The sequence below is a fragment of the Rhinatrema bivittatum genome, chromosome 1 (genome assembly GCF_901001135.1).
Source record: "Rhinatrema bivittatum chromosome 1, aRhiBiv1.1, whole genome shotgun sequence".
NCBI classification, from domain to species: Eukaryota; Metazoa; Chordata; class Amphibia; order Gymnophiona; family Rhinatrematidae; genus Rhinatrema; species Rhinatrema bivittatum.
The window spans coordinates 540,608,314-540,623,541 of NC_042615.1; the positions used below are offsets into that span (position 1 = coordinate 540,608,314).

Sequence of the window (15,228 nt, forward strand, 5' to 3'; positions counted from 1 at the left end):
AAGGGAGGAGGATTAGGAATGGGAAGAAGTGGAGAAAGGACCGGATTTAGGGAAGATGAGGGGAGGGAGAATCAGGAATCTGTGATGGGAGAGGCAGGAGAAAGAAAAAAGTTTTGGGATTGAAAGGGGAGCCTGGAGTCAGAGAGGTATTGAGGGGTAAGTTCCAGGACCTGGGGAGAAGGGAGAGATAAGGATTGGAGGTTCCTGGATCTGGGAGACGGAATCCAAGATCAAAAGAGTGAGGATGTGGATTGTGGTGGGGGAAGAGCAGTGGAGGGAGTGATGAGAAGGCAGGTTTCTTTACTGTGCTCTGGTCCGGCTCTCCCTTGCATCCTCTCTCTAACATGTCACCCAATCTGGCACAGACACCCACACCCCCAACACCAATCCTGTCTCTCTCACACACAAAATCACTCCCTTCTTAAACCTGTTCCCCTCTCTCTCACACACACAGACATACACCCTCCAGCTGATCCCCTGTCATCTCCCACTGATCCCCCACTCACTCCTTCCTAAGCTCTTGAAAATGATCCACTTTGCTTGGTCTGCTCTCCTGTTCCCTGTAAGTTGCCTGGAGGGGCTAGATAAGGAAATGGAGAGCTGTTCCCTGCTGAGAGAGATTCAGCATAGCTGTGATGCAGCAAATCTTCAGTCGGCCTGCTATCCCCCACTCCAGATTTTGGCCCCCCAAGGGCACAGGCCTAGTGTGCCTATTGACAAATCCAGGCCTGTCTGCAACCCATATTAACTGAATTGGTGAAACATGGCCTGTTAGTGTGGAGGGCCTGACAAAGTGGTGCCTCTATGTTCCCCATCCTTTCACCTCTTATTAAGACTCCTCTCAGCTCCTGGTGTACTCCTGTACCCTCCATCCCTCCTGGTCAGTGAAGCAGCAGGAGGAGAGTGGACTACTTATATCCTACCACTTCACAGGTCCAACTTCAAATGGCATCTTTGTTGTCTCACACTTTGAATTGCACTAGCAGGTAACTATACCACCAAATGTGTAGTTAAATTTACCTCAGGATTGAGGCCGGGATACATTTAACTTTCCGAAGTAAAATCACGCATTGCCATGGTAATAGCATATTTAAAAGTTTCAGGGTACAGTGGAATATAAAAATCAAATGCCACATTAGCAGCATTAGTACATCTGCATTAGCAAATGCATCTTGATACATACATAGTCCTATGTATTAAATGCTCTCTGTTGGAGGCCATAGCATATTATGATGTCATAAAAGCACAGAAAAAATGGATCTGCCATTGGCTAGCATCTCATGTCTTATGATGTATTGACTTGCAACAAAGGTTTGTACACAATGGTGCTGCCTCAGAAAACACAATGGAACAATTTATTTTTCACTTTTACAATCTTTTAGTAAAATCTGATACAATATTGTCAAGCATTCTTTTTTTTTTTTTTTCTTTCCTGATGAAGCTGCTCTAGAGGTACAAAAAAGCCAGTTATTCTGCAGTCCATGTTTTAATAATGATCCACTGGCAGAAATGTAAAAAATACAACAAAACTGGTAGCTTGAACAATGCAATATTGCAAAATATATTTTTGCAGTGTACACATTTTATAAACTGCTATATGCTACAAACGATGTAGTCTGGTTTTCTGTGTTGTGCAAACATTCTGTAAAACGTACATTTTTGTTAGGAGTACAGTGAAGTTTTTGCACACCTGGGAAACAAACCTCAGTATAAAGAGTTCAGAATTTTGCCTTCAGATGTCATGACTTTTCCATCTATTCAAAGTCCTGTGTTATTTAGTTCAGATAAAGACTGCATAGGACCCTAGACTCCAAAGAGAATTTTACAGTCAAATTCATTTAAAAGAACTTCAGTTCCTTAAGTTCATGGCCTAGAAGCTTGTTTGTACCGTATCTTATAGCAGAGTATACAAGAATATAGCAGCAGGCTAAAATGAATTATCATTAATGAATACAGCCTGTAGAGCAAGCCTAAATCTCTTCTCTGAAAAAAGGGCTTTTTGTGCTATCAATTACTATGAAAAAAATACAGCATGCAGCATGTTTCCATTTTAATTTTGGCCCAGTAGTTTCCTTGTGTTCTTTTGGACTTTCAGCTCAAGGACAACTAATCTCCTAGTGTGCCATGAGCCTTCGTTTGTAGCTCGCCTTTTCTTATTCCCTCCCCTGCCACTCTCTAAAACCCCGGCCATCTCAATGACAGTCCTCAGTAGAGGGAAACAAGATAAAACAAAGAAAGAGGAAGGAACAAATATTCAGAAAATCGAAATGTGAATAAAAAAAAGGGAATGTAGGAACAGAAAAACTCAAAGACCAAAAAGGAAGCAAGTATCAGCCCTAGTTACACATACATCGGGAAGACAAAAAGGAAAGGAAGAAAGACCACATTTGTAAAATAGAAATGGAGCAAATAGAAGGGAAAGAAAAGTTAAAAATGTATTATTTTATTAAAACAGCATTTGAAAGTAAACTGTGGTAAAGCAAATACAAGAGAGAGAGAGAGAGAGAAACTGTGCAGAGAAAAGAAACAAAAGAATTGCGAACGGGCAAAGAATAGAGCAAAAACAGATACAGGACAAAGGAAACTAAGAACAAGAAAATAAAGTGGTGAATGAAACGTGTTCATTTTTTCATTTCAAACAATATTACCATAAGCAACTGTAACTTTTGATGCAAAGGAAATTAGGCCTCATTTGTGTGAGGCAGTTGGGTAGTTCTGAAGTTCACATACAAGTCGCGGACATGAAATGCAAACTTTGTCTTTGGAGATGAGCAGAATGATTCTGTTTTCAGGTGAACTGTCCAGCTTTCAAACCCTAGGTAAAACAAGAGAGTTCTTGGCCACATAAAACTTCAATCTTCTCTGCTTGCTTAATGCGCTCAAACTTTATCCTCAGATGTCCCTGGGCCTAGCTTATCTTACATTCCAAAGATCACGGAGGAGGGTGCGGGATGTGTATGAAATGCCGTAAGCATTGCAATGTACACACATCAGACATGAATAGCAGATACTGCTCTCTCATACATGCGCTCCTGAATGCGATGAATGCAGGCAAAGCTAGGTCGATCAGATGGAATCTTACTCCAACAAAGGCGCATCAGGTTGTACAGCTCCAAGGGGCAGTTTTCTGGGCAGGAAAGAATATTTCCATCCCTCACATAATAGATAACTTCCTCATGAGCCATTCCATAATATGGCTGCATGCCATAAGAGAATATCTCCCAGAGAACCACCCCATAGGCCCAAACATCTGACTCGGATGTATAGCGATTGTAGAAGATAGATTCAGGGGGCATCCAGCGAATTGGAATGGCATCATTCTCGTTAGCTTTATAATAGTCTGCAGAATAGATGTTCCTGGAGAGGCCGAAATCAGCAATTTTTACAACCATGTTCTCACCCACCAAACAATTCCTGGTGGCTAGATCCCTATGGACAAACTTGCGCTCGGAGAGATAAGCCATACCAGCTGCCACCTGCTTGGCAATGCAAAGTTGATCGGTGCAGCTTAGAGGAGATGGACTAGGGTCAGAGAGTCTGACTCTGGTGGCAAGGCTACTATGACTCAGGCTGCACAGAGCATGGGGAGATCGATGCCGAAGGTATTCATTGAGATCTCCGTGGGCCATATATTCAAACAGCAGGCACATTGGCTTCCCAACAGCACACACACCTGAAACCAAGAAAAAAAAAACATTGCTTGAAATTAATTGTAGTGTCAAAAGATGCAAACAGGAGGCACTAAAATTCTAGGGGAAAAATAAAAGGATGATCCGGTTCACATAAGTTTTGTATTATATAGGCAAGACTATACACAGTATGGGTAGGGCCATTCGTTTTCAGTTTTTATGTTATTTTCCTCAAGAATTTATCAGTGTTTGTTATAACCAGCTAAAACGGGAGAACATCATGGAGGAAAAAAGGAGTCATTATTTTTTCCACTGATTTTTTGCCAATTGTTTGGTTTTAATAAATGCTGAAATTCTATAATGTATACTATAGACCAGTGGTTCTCAACCTTTTTTCTACTGGGGCCCACCTGGCAGATAATGCTTCCATGCATGACGCACTGAACACTTGACCATCAAGGGCTAAATGTAAACAAACTCTGCATCCATAGGAACTCGCCCCCTCCCCAGGTCCCCAACAATGGATACAGAGGAGATTTACCCATACAACCATACAAAAAAGATATTCTGATTCTGGTGCTATCTCATTAACAGAAACACAAACTCCCTTAATACCAGGTGCATTGTAAATGTACAAAACCTGAAGAAAAAAAAAAAACAACCACTCAGCGCATGTGTAGCAAACCTGCCATACTCCTGCAATATTAACTCCAAGAACTCAGACAGCAATATCCCCACCTTTGATAAGGCAACAGTGCACCACTACATACTAATAAAATACCTCACCTCATTCACACATACAGATCCAACCTTCACCAAAACCAGAATAAAAAGAACCACAAATTACAAATGTGGAGACAAAAACTGGAATGGAAACCTCAAAAAGCCATTCTGCAAGCAGTGCAAAACTGGAGAGCTAGAAACAGAAATACATATCCTCCTACACTAAGCAAAGTACAAAGATTGAAGAAATGCACATTCCACAAATTGACATATTATGTGGCTCTTGCAGCCCTTGTCACTCTTCCTTCATGTCTCCATCATCCTTCACTTCTCCCAATTACTTCCTTTCAATCATCCGCTCACACTCACATCCTTGCCCAGCATTCCTGACCCCCCATATCCTCTTCCCTGTGCTCCCTCTCTCCCCTGCTTGACTCTACCCCCAACCCCCTGTTTCTCTTCCCTTCCTGCTCAGAAGTCCCCACACGCCCTCTCCTTTCCACTTTTTTCTGCCCAGAATTTCCAACCTCCTTTTCCCCACCCTGTAGTTCAAAATTAATGGGATGTGGCACCAGATTGCATACCAGAGTCATGTGATTACCTCCGAAGTTGTATATTGGAGAGCTCACCCACGTGTCTTTACATTGGAGTCTGGCTGAGGAGTATAAATGCTAGTTATGATGGCATCTGGTGGATAATATGAGTAAGTTTAATCTATAATCAAGTGTGGTGGCTATTGTTTTTTTATCTATGAAGAATGGCAGTGAGTGCATATAAAGTTGGATTTTTGGAATGTTAGTAAGGTAAAATCTATGAAGGGAGTAATCTTGGAAAAGAACTGGTAGGGTTCTGAAAAGGTGTGTTTGTGTCTGGAATGGATGTGTTATTCACAGCCTGATTTTTAATCCCCTATGCGCGTTAATAACAGGGGTTACGTGTGTGGCCGGGCTTTGCGCACACCGCGGGTATTTTCAAAGGGGCCTGGCCATGTATGTAACTCCCGTTACACACAGAAGTGCCAGGCCGAAGAAAAGGGGTGGGGAGGGGGAGAGGCTCCAATGGAGCAGTAAACATCAAAATAAAATTTGAAAAAGGTAGGAGAAAGGGTTTAGGGGTTGGGGAGGAGAGGAGAGGGGAAGGGGAAGGGGAAGGGAGGTTAGGGTAGGGAAGTTCCCTCCCAGTCCGCTCCTTAAGTGGTGCGGACTGGGAGGGAACTGGGGAAGGCCGAGATGCATCGCCATGTGAATTTGCAGAACTTTACCCCCCTTGCGCGCACCGCATGCACATGCGTGCGTGGATTACAAAATCCAGCACGTATGTGTGTGCGGCCCAACGATTTTATAACATATATGCGCCGGCGCACGCATATTGTAAAATCGGCACGTCATGTGCACGCGTTTCCCGGCGCGCGCACCTATGAAAATCTTCCCGTTACTGCACATAGAGTATATCAGAGATATGCTTGATTAAAGTATAACGTTTTGTTGTTTTGATATTATTAATCTTTATGATAGTGCAACACACACTGATTTAATGAAGCATAGAGTTATAGTAATCTAAGTAAGACCTTGCCATATGGTTGAGTGAAATAGTGAAATAAATTATTTTCTGATGAGTAAAAACGTATATAGGATGCAGTAATATATTAAGATTTTAACAGGACTATGTTAAAGTAATAGATTTTGTTAAATTAATCATTTGATGAATGTTATTTTGATTTTGTAGGAAATGCAATGAAATTTTTGTAAAAATATTTGAAGCCATATAAGTCCTGTGGAGGAGGAATTGACATATACAGGTAAATTATTATCCTTATATAGCTTTAACCCCTGATGAAGCCATGAGCGGTGAAACATTGGCCCCTTGTTGGTTATTTGGAAGTGCGCAATTTCAATAATGTTTTTAATATGCTTACTAAGTAAATAAAATATGTAAGATAATATGGAACACATTGAATAACATAACAGATTTAAACATATTAAAAATAAAAAATAAACAATAGCAAATCATTTATATATAGGAAGTGATGGAGTGGAGGATGATGATTAGTTAAAGGTCACCTGCAAGGCATGGGTAATTCCTTTCTGCTTTTAAGCAGTGTGTAATATGAATATTCCATTGCTGCTTTTCCCCTCTTTTAGATTTGAATAAGGATTATTAATAAGTGGTATTATAAAGTAAAATAAAGTCATTCATTTTAGTGCCTCATATTCAATGGTGTGGAATATACCGTATAATAAATTCTGACAAATGTGCAGGGGAAATAAAAATTGAAAACTAAGGCCTGGATTTATCAAAATGTGGTAAGTACCACATGTGGAGGGAGAGAGAAAGAGAGAGAGAGAGAGAGAGAGAGAGAGAGAGAGAGAGAGAGAGAGAGAGAGAGAGAGACTGGCTATAATATCATGGCCCATAGGCAGGTATTTGTATCCCTAGGGTAGGCCCACCTAGTAACTCGAGGTGGGGTGTAGGTAAGAGTGTAGGGGGTTAGGGGCCACTTTGACATGCTACGTGACACCTACGAACAGAACAGTGGTCACTTGTGAAGATTTGCTGGCCTTCGGAGTGAGGAAACTCACTCCAAGATGAGATTTGGGCAAGGTTCTCTCAACCTAGCTTGATGTAACCCAGGTAGAGAGTCCATGGCTGTGCGATAGCTCTTCGCAGAGAGGCTAACCCAGCCCACTCTCCGCCCCTAACTCCTCCCATTTTTGGAATTTGCATCGCACCATACGATATGGTGTGATCGCATGCGGTAAACATGTTTTCGCATGCGTTAAGGGCCTATTGCATGCGAAAACGGGGCTTTTTGCATGCGATAAGCCCTTAACACATGCGAAAACGCCTTACCGCATTTTGAAAAATGACCCCCTAAGGTTCCTAAGTATGGGGGTAATTTAAAAAACAAAACAAGAAGTGACATTCTAGTTAGCTATGTTTTGGTTGAAAATTGGCTCAGTCATCTAGCTGGCCACCCCTGTGACCAGAGATAGCCACAGGATGTAGCCACTAGTAGGGATGTGAATCGTTTTTCAACGATTAAAATTATCGTCCGATAATGTTTATATCGTCTTAAATCGTTATAGAACACGATACAATAGAAATTCTAACGATTTATCGTTAAAAATCGTTAAATCGTGTTAGTGCGCACTAACTCGAGTTAGTGCGCACTAACTCCCCGTTAGTGCGCACTAACTCGATTTAGTGCGCACTAACTGAAAATGATACAAATAAACACTTTCCAGGTCACTGAAGGTCAGTTAGGAATGAATATGTGTTCCTATTGGCTGGCTGCCCTCTTATCTATTGATGTTACCAAGGTTACCACTGAGGTGATGGTTGGGGGGATGGGAAATGGAACTGGAAACTAACGAACACCAACAGAAAATGAAACAAAGTGTTCACACTTCCCAGGTCAGTAAAGGTCACTTAGGAATGAATATGTATGTATGTATTCCTATTGGCTGGCTGTGCTCTTATCTATTGATGTTACCAAGGCTAACACTGAGGTAATGGTTGGGGGGATGTGAAATGGAAACAGTTGGAAGCTTGACAAAAAAAGTAATGTAATGATCAGCACTCACGTGACTAGAACTTGTTTGTTTATTATTTTAGTTAGCAGGCACCTGAAATGCTAGTGCATGTTGAATTTGCCAATCACTGTGCATTTTAGAAAGGTGGTCCTGGCTGGAACTGTACACAGTTCAAATATATGTAATTGATTGTTGGTAAGTGTATTTTTTAAGTAGCCACACTGGCACAAGTATGTTTACTTTTCCTCCTACTTAACTCACTAGCTCAGCTTTGTAAGAAGGGCTTCTCTGCTTGTGTGTTGTTTTTGTTTGGTGTGAGGAGAGCAGAAATATCAGATCTTTATTCAATCTACTACAGTCATCTCTTACAGTGCCCTATCCCTATTAATACCAGGAGTGTTGTGATCTTCCTGCACACAGTGCCCTAACCCTGATACCAGTCTGAGACAGCTCCCTCCCTGCATTACTAGTGAGAGGCTGGCTTCACAGACAGGGGGGAGCTGCCTGACCCTCACTCCTGACTTCCCCCATGTCCCAGCTAGTGAATGGTGTGTGGGTGAGGGGGGGGGGGAGGATGGTGAAGTCTGAGACAGCTCCCTCCCTGCATTACTAGTGAGAGGCTGGCTTCACAGACAGGGGGGGGCTGCCTGCCCCTCACTCCTGACTTCCCCCATGTCCCAGGTAGTGAATGGTGTGTGGGGGAGGGGGGGGGGGGGAGGATGGTGAAGTCTGAGACAGCTCCCTCCCTGCATTACTAGTGAGAGGCTGGCTTCACAGACAGGGGGGAGCTGCCTGACCCTCACTCCTGACTTCCCCCATGTCCCAGCTAGTGAATGGTGTGTGGGTGAGGGGGGGGGGGAGGATGGTGAAGTCTGAGACAGCTCCCTCCCTGCATTACTAGTGAGAGGCTGGCTTCACAGACAGGGGGGAGCTGCCTGACCCTCACTCCTGACTTCCCCCATGTCCCAGCTAGTGAATGGTGTGTGGGTGAGGGGGGGGGGGAGGATGGTGAAGTCTGAGACAGCTCCCTCCCTGCATTACTAGTGAGAGGCTGGCTTCACAGACAGGGGGGAGCTGCCTGACCCTCACTCCTGACTTCCCCCATGTCCCAGCTAGTGAATGGTGTGTGGGTGAGGGGGGGGGGAGGATGGTGAAGTCTGAGACAGCTCCCTCCCTGCATTACTAGTGAGAGGCTGGCTTCACAGACAGGGGGGAGCTGCCTGACCCTCACTCCTGACTTCCCCCATGTCCCAGCTAGTGAATGGTGTGTGGGTGAGGGGGGGGAGGATGGTGAAGTCTGAGACAGCTCCCTCCCTGCATTACTAGTGAGAGGCTGGCTTCACAGACAGGGGGGAGCTGCCTGACCCTCACTCCTGACTTCCCCCATGTCCCAGCTAGTGAATGGTGTGTGGGTGAGGGGGGGGGGGAGGATGGTGAAGTCTGAGACAGCTCCCTCCCTGCATTACTAGTGAGAGGCTGGCTTCACAGACAGGGGGGAGCTGCCTGACCCTCACTCCTGACTTCCCCCATGTCCCAGCTAGTGAATGGTGTGTGGGTGAGGGGGGGGGGGGTGGGGAGGAGGATGGTGAAGTCTGAGACAGCTCCCTCCCTGCATTACTAGTGAGAGGCTGGCTTCACAGAGAGGGGGGAGCTGCCTGACCCTCACTCAAGCAGAGAAGCCCTTCTTACAAAGCTGAGCTAGTGAGTTAAGTAGGAGGAAAAGTAAACATACTTGTGCCAGTGTGGCTACTTAAAAAATACACTTACCAACAATCAATTACATATATATGAACTGTGTACAGTTCCAGCCAGGACCACCTTTCTAAAATGCACAGTGATTGGCAAATTCAACATGCACTAGCATTTCAGGTGCCTGCTAACAAAAATAATAAACAAAGAAGTTCTAGTCACGTGAGTGCTGATCATCACATGTCAAGCTTCCAACTGTTTCCATTTCACATCCCCCCAACCATTACCTCAGTGGTAACCTTGGTAACATCAATAGATAAGAGCACAGCCAGCCAATAGGAATACATATTCATTCCTAAGTGACCTTTACTGACCTGGGAAGTGTGAACACTTTGTTTCATTTTCTGTTGGTGTTCATGAGTTTCCAGTTCCATTTCCCATCCCCCCAACCATCACCTCAGTGGAAACCTTGGTAACATCAATAGATAAGAGGGCTGCCAGCCAATAGGAACACATATTCATTCCTAACTGACCTTCAGTGACCTGGAAAGTGTCTATTTGTATCATTTTGAGTTAGTGCGCACTAACTCGAGTTAGTGCGCACTAATCGGAAAAAACGATTTTTAACGATTTTTCAATGAAATAATCGTGCCAAACACGATTTTCTTCTCCTGCCACACGATTTCTATCGTTAAGACGATATGGAAAACGATTCACATCCCTAGCCACTAGCACTGAATGTTCAACAATAGCCAGCTAAGTTCTCCTCTGATCCCTAGAATGTCTCTGTTACCACCCATTTTAAAGGGGCTCGATCTAGCTGCTGAGTATCACATGGTAGCTAGATTTAGCTGCTCTGTAGGTTGCAATTTTCACCCCATGGGATCTAGCCAGCTAGACTCACTGGTGGATTGCTGCCCAAGGCGCAGAGCATGCTGATTAATCTACTTCAGTTTAATTTATGGTGGTGAGTATCCGAGTTTTTAAGCTATTACAATCCAGAGTGGTATAATGCCACCTAATTATTTTGGGATGAATGTATCTTTAATACTAGTTACCATGGGTCAAAGTCACTATTAGGGCCTAGTAAAAAGTAAGTTGAGATATGAGCACGATCAGCAGCAATTGATATTTGTCAACTGTATCTCAGATTTGCCAAGTAACCCAATAAAAATTTTCACTGCCATGTAAATGGGATATTTGAATGCAAGATCAGTAAATACATAAGGACAGATGTCTTGCAGACATAATTCAACAGCTTGGATTGGATGTGTTCATAACCGAATTGAGGAAAGGACCCAGGAGTAGGTCTTCTCTCAGAGGGGCGTCTTGGGAAAAGTGATCCTGTTCAGGCAAGGTAGCTGGGGCCCAAGGTCAATATTCGCAAGTCTTCAAGGAAGAAATAAGTATCTTGGGGTCCCAGAATGTCTTCTGAGAAGTGTTTCTGAGAAAGGTCCGAGGAAGAAATACTGCTTCAGAATACTTGGAAACATTTTGTTTTGTTGGGAGTTTCATGGAGAAGACTCCCCAGCTAAGGAGGTCCTGCAGAGCTTCTGATAGAGAAAGAAAATCATAAGAACATAAGAAATTGCCAGTCAGATGCTCATGAAGTTTGAAGGACTGTTCTTTGTTGAAGCCAGAGGGAAGATCACCTGACAGAGAAAGGTCCTGCAGAGTTGCTGAATGACAAACGAAATCAGCTCAACGAATTTGTGAAGGGAGAGAGAAGAACAGAGAGAAAGAGGAGAGGGGTATCTATAGCAAGCACCAGGAGAGAGGCAAGAGGAAAGTGTTCCTGACTCAATGAGCTTACCTTGCCTTTGGATAATGTGAGAGACTGAGTTTATTTTTCTGTATTTTGGACTTTATCGGATGAACTGTTTTAGTGCTGGAAATTAGGATGCTGCTTGGGTTTTGTTTGCTTGCAAAGACTAATAAATGATTTTATTTTTGAACAACAGCTTTTGTGTGCACTAAAGTGTTTGGCTAGCTGGTGATTGGACTAGTGTGCAGAAAAGCCCCAGAAAAGAAAGAAAACCATAAGGACCATGAAAAAAAGAATTTTTCCTCCCTGTGCGGAAAGGACCTATAACCCTCCTAGTGAGCCCTTTTGCCTGTGTTCTTATCGTGGCAGGAGCTACATTAGCTTTATTTTAAAGGTTTTTTAAATAATATCCATTGTAGCAACATATTACACAATGTTGAACTTTACATTGAGAATTCCATGACAATGATCAAGACATATTTATTATTTCTTTTGTAGGTAGGATCACCATATTTGTACATTTTTCAGAAGTAAAAGATGTGCATCTTTAATTATGGCCATGCCCTTTTGGGTTCCCTGAATTCAGCCATCAGGTTTCTTTGTGCGCTGTGTTCATACTTTAAATACATCACATTAATGTCCTGCATATGGTTCTGATGAGATTCAGCACAGTAACTCCCCGATTTCAGGAAATTCATAATGTTGGGAGCTGCTACGTAGGAGGTGAGGTTAAAACTTTACACAGTGATATATCTTCAGGAATTTAATAACAATTCATAATTTTAAAAAAAAGGGGGGATTTTAAGGGATTTTGTTTAGCTGTCAACTAAATTATCAATGAAAAAAATGTTCTCCTACTTCTGCTTCAGTGGCAGCCAGAATCAGAATGAGCTGGTGAGCTCAAGGACGGGACCTTAGACCAGTGCTTGATGTCCGTGGAATGATGGTTGCCATTCTTCGTTACCATACTATTGGATATTGAGAAATACTAAATTGTTGAAGACAGTTTAACATTGAAAAAGTCTGAATGATGTTCCACAGCTTGTAAATATCTGGACCTGGCGAGCATTAGGTTGTAAAGCAGTCCAACGGTGCTAGCCAGGCTTCTTCTCACACCCCTCCTCCCTTTTCCCTGCCAACACAAAAATGCCAGCTCGCTTCTACCTTCCAAATCCTCATCATTTCTCCACTTAGTAAACAAAGAATGATACATGGGAGTGGAAAAGAAAGGCCAACAAGAGCATCTGTTAGAAGACTCTAACATTAGTGGGCTAGGCCTGATACCTTTGTTAGACTAAGAAATTAAGATGCAAGCTGTCAACATACAAAAGTTATGTGAGGAAGGACATTCAGGAATCCCAAGGGCTGCTGGCCTAGTAAAAGTGTGATCTTTACCAAACTATTCTTTCAGCAATGCCTAAAACATGGGCTGGAGTTCAGGAGACTTCTTGCTGCTTCCTACTATTTAAATCTGTGTTTCTTTTCTCTTTGAGCTCAGTACATGTCCTGATTGGCAGGGTCAATTCCACAAATAGAAAGAATCTGTGAAATGTCAAAGCAGACAAATATCTTATAGTCATGTAAGCCTATCCCCTGACAGGGCCATAAAGGATTCTGTTATCTCTTCGGTGCTGGAACCTCACCAGGCTAACTGGTACATAGTCTCCTACCCCCAGGGCCTGGATCCGTAGTTGGTGGGGAGAAAGTTTGCTTTTTCAAGGCCCAGAGGGCTAAGGGTGACTTTAGCTTAGGCTGCCCCAGGAGAGGTAAACGGTGTTTTGTTTTCCACTGGGTGTGCCTTCAGTGCCAAATAAAACACTGGAGACTTCAGCTTAGTGTCCAAAATTAACATCTCTACTGCCGCTGATTCAGATGTATAAATGGCACAACAAGCTCAGTCCTTAGCACCACCAGTGGCTCTTAAGGACAGTCTCTTCCCTCAATCCTGTGCACGGGTCTCGAACACCAGGGCCAGGGAAACTCCCACCCTCCAGGGTGGGCAGGGTATCCTTAGCTGAGCAGAAAAACCCCTTCCAAAAGTGGAAAAAAAAACACAGTCTGTGCACAGAGAGTCCAACCCTCTCTCTCTCCATGGGTGAAGACTCCAAATGGGTATCCTCAAAATCCTTAGGTTAGTAGGTTTGTTCTTCTTCTAACTTTCTCTCTCAGGATCGCAGATAGGAGGGACCCACTTAGGAACAAGCAGCTCCAGCTGTTTCTCGCCACAGGCAGGAAAGGGGGACAAAACTCTTCCTCCTGGGCAGGAACCAAAAACTTCTTCTTCCCCCCAACTCAGAAGCAAGTCCAGAGGATGCTGCAGCAGGTTTCCACCATTTCTCTGCAGGTCTTCCCCACCCAGGACCTCCCGAATAAAGGTTCACCCCAAGACCTCTCTCCAAACACACTGGGGTCTCACGGTCCTCTTAAAAAAAAATTGACAAAAAAAGCAAAAATCCCATAAACACAACTCGAGACAGCCACCCTGCACCTAAGGAGTGGGCTGCAGGAGTGGAGTCCATGACTCAAAGGTCCCAGGCTAGATGGAGCCCAAGCTTCCAGGTAGGCCCAAAACTCAGAGGAAAAAAAATCTCCATCCTCCTCCAAAATTCCAGACTAATACTGCCCCCTGAACTCTCCATAGAGAGCTGCTTATAAACCCACAAAGGGGGACGTCCATCACAGCAGCCTCAAAGGGAGGGGCTGTACCGAATGGATCCTCCCCTCATCCTTCCAACCTACTCTGTCCCTAGATAAAAGGAGCTCACCCAGGGGCCATTACAATAGTAAAAAAAGAAAAGAAAAGCTAGGGTACTCATTCAAGCACTGGTCTTACCTTGACAGAGAACTGCTGATAAGGAAGTCCCTAGTTAAAAAAAAACAACTACTACAATATCCAAAGACAGAGAAGAATAGATTACCAACCTCCTAACAATAAAGATTTGGAAAATAGTCCATCTTGATCAAGTATTAACAGAAGTGGGTCTCATTTATTTATCTTTCATGATATCCATAGTCTGCAGTTTTCCAAAGATGGACTCTCGTTTCACCATCACACAGTCTACCAAAAGGATTAGGCTGTGATAACTTTTAAAAGCACAAGAAAATAAATATTGTGGTATAAGAGCTTTTAAGACCCTATAATCTTGAAAGCTCATGTTGTACAACATGTTTCTTGGTCTTTCAAAAGATATCATAACCTACTAACACCTAAGATGGTCTTTACATTTGAACAGTTTCCTATCTCTGTAAGACCAATGTTTGGATGAGTGTCATAGTTTTTCATTATAATAAGATTTTTGTCTGCTTTGATTTTTCACATATGCTTTGCAGTATTGATTGGGTGTCTACTTGCTGGGCTCTTGTATTTTATTATATTTATTTCAAAAGGCCAATTCCATATCAAAAGGAAGCTGTGAACATCTTTTATGATGTTAGAACATAAGAACATAAGAAATTGCCATACTGGGTCAGACCAAGGGTTATCAAGCCCAGCATCCTGTTTCCAACAGTGGCCAATCCAGGTTACAAGTACCTGGCAAGTACCCAAAAACTAAGTATATCCCATGCTACTGATGCTAGTAATAGCAGTGGCCATTTTCTAAGTCAACTTGATTAAAAGCAGGTAATGGACGTCTCCTTTAAGAACTTATCCAAACCTTTTTTAAACCCAGCTACACTAACTGTACTGACCACATCCCCTGGCAACAAATTCCAGAGTTTAATTGTGCGTTGAGTGAAAAGGAACTTTCTCCGATTAGTCTTAAATGTGCCATATGCTAACTTCATGGAATGCCCCCTAGTCCTTCTATTATGTGAAAGAGTAAATAACCGATTCACATTTACCTGTTCTAGACCTCTCATGATTTTAAAGACCTCTATCATATTCCCC

The 15,228-nt window shown here is 43.1% G+C and overlaps 1 protein-coding gene across 2 annotated transcripts in view; it reads right to left on the minus strand.

Moving 5' to 3' along the window:
- Positions 1–1,326: 1,326 nt before the first annotated feature.
- MUSK (muscle associated receptor tyrosine kinase) overlaps positions 1,327–15,228 on the minus strand; it is a 235,091-nt gene continuing 221,189 nt past the window's right edge. For both annotated transcript variants that reach the window (XM_029614825.1, XM_029614815.1), the window contains exon 17: positions 1,327–3,673. In XM_029614825.1, the coding sequence (XP_029470685.1) occupies positions 2,991–3,673 (683 nt within the window). In that variant the 3' untranslated portion in view covers positions 1,327–2,990. The remainder of the gene's footprint in view (positions 3,674–15,228) is intronic.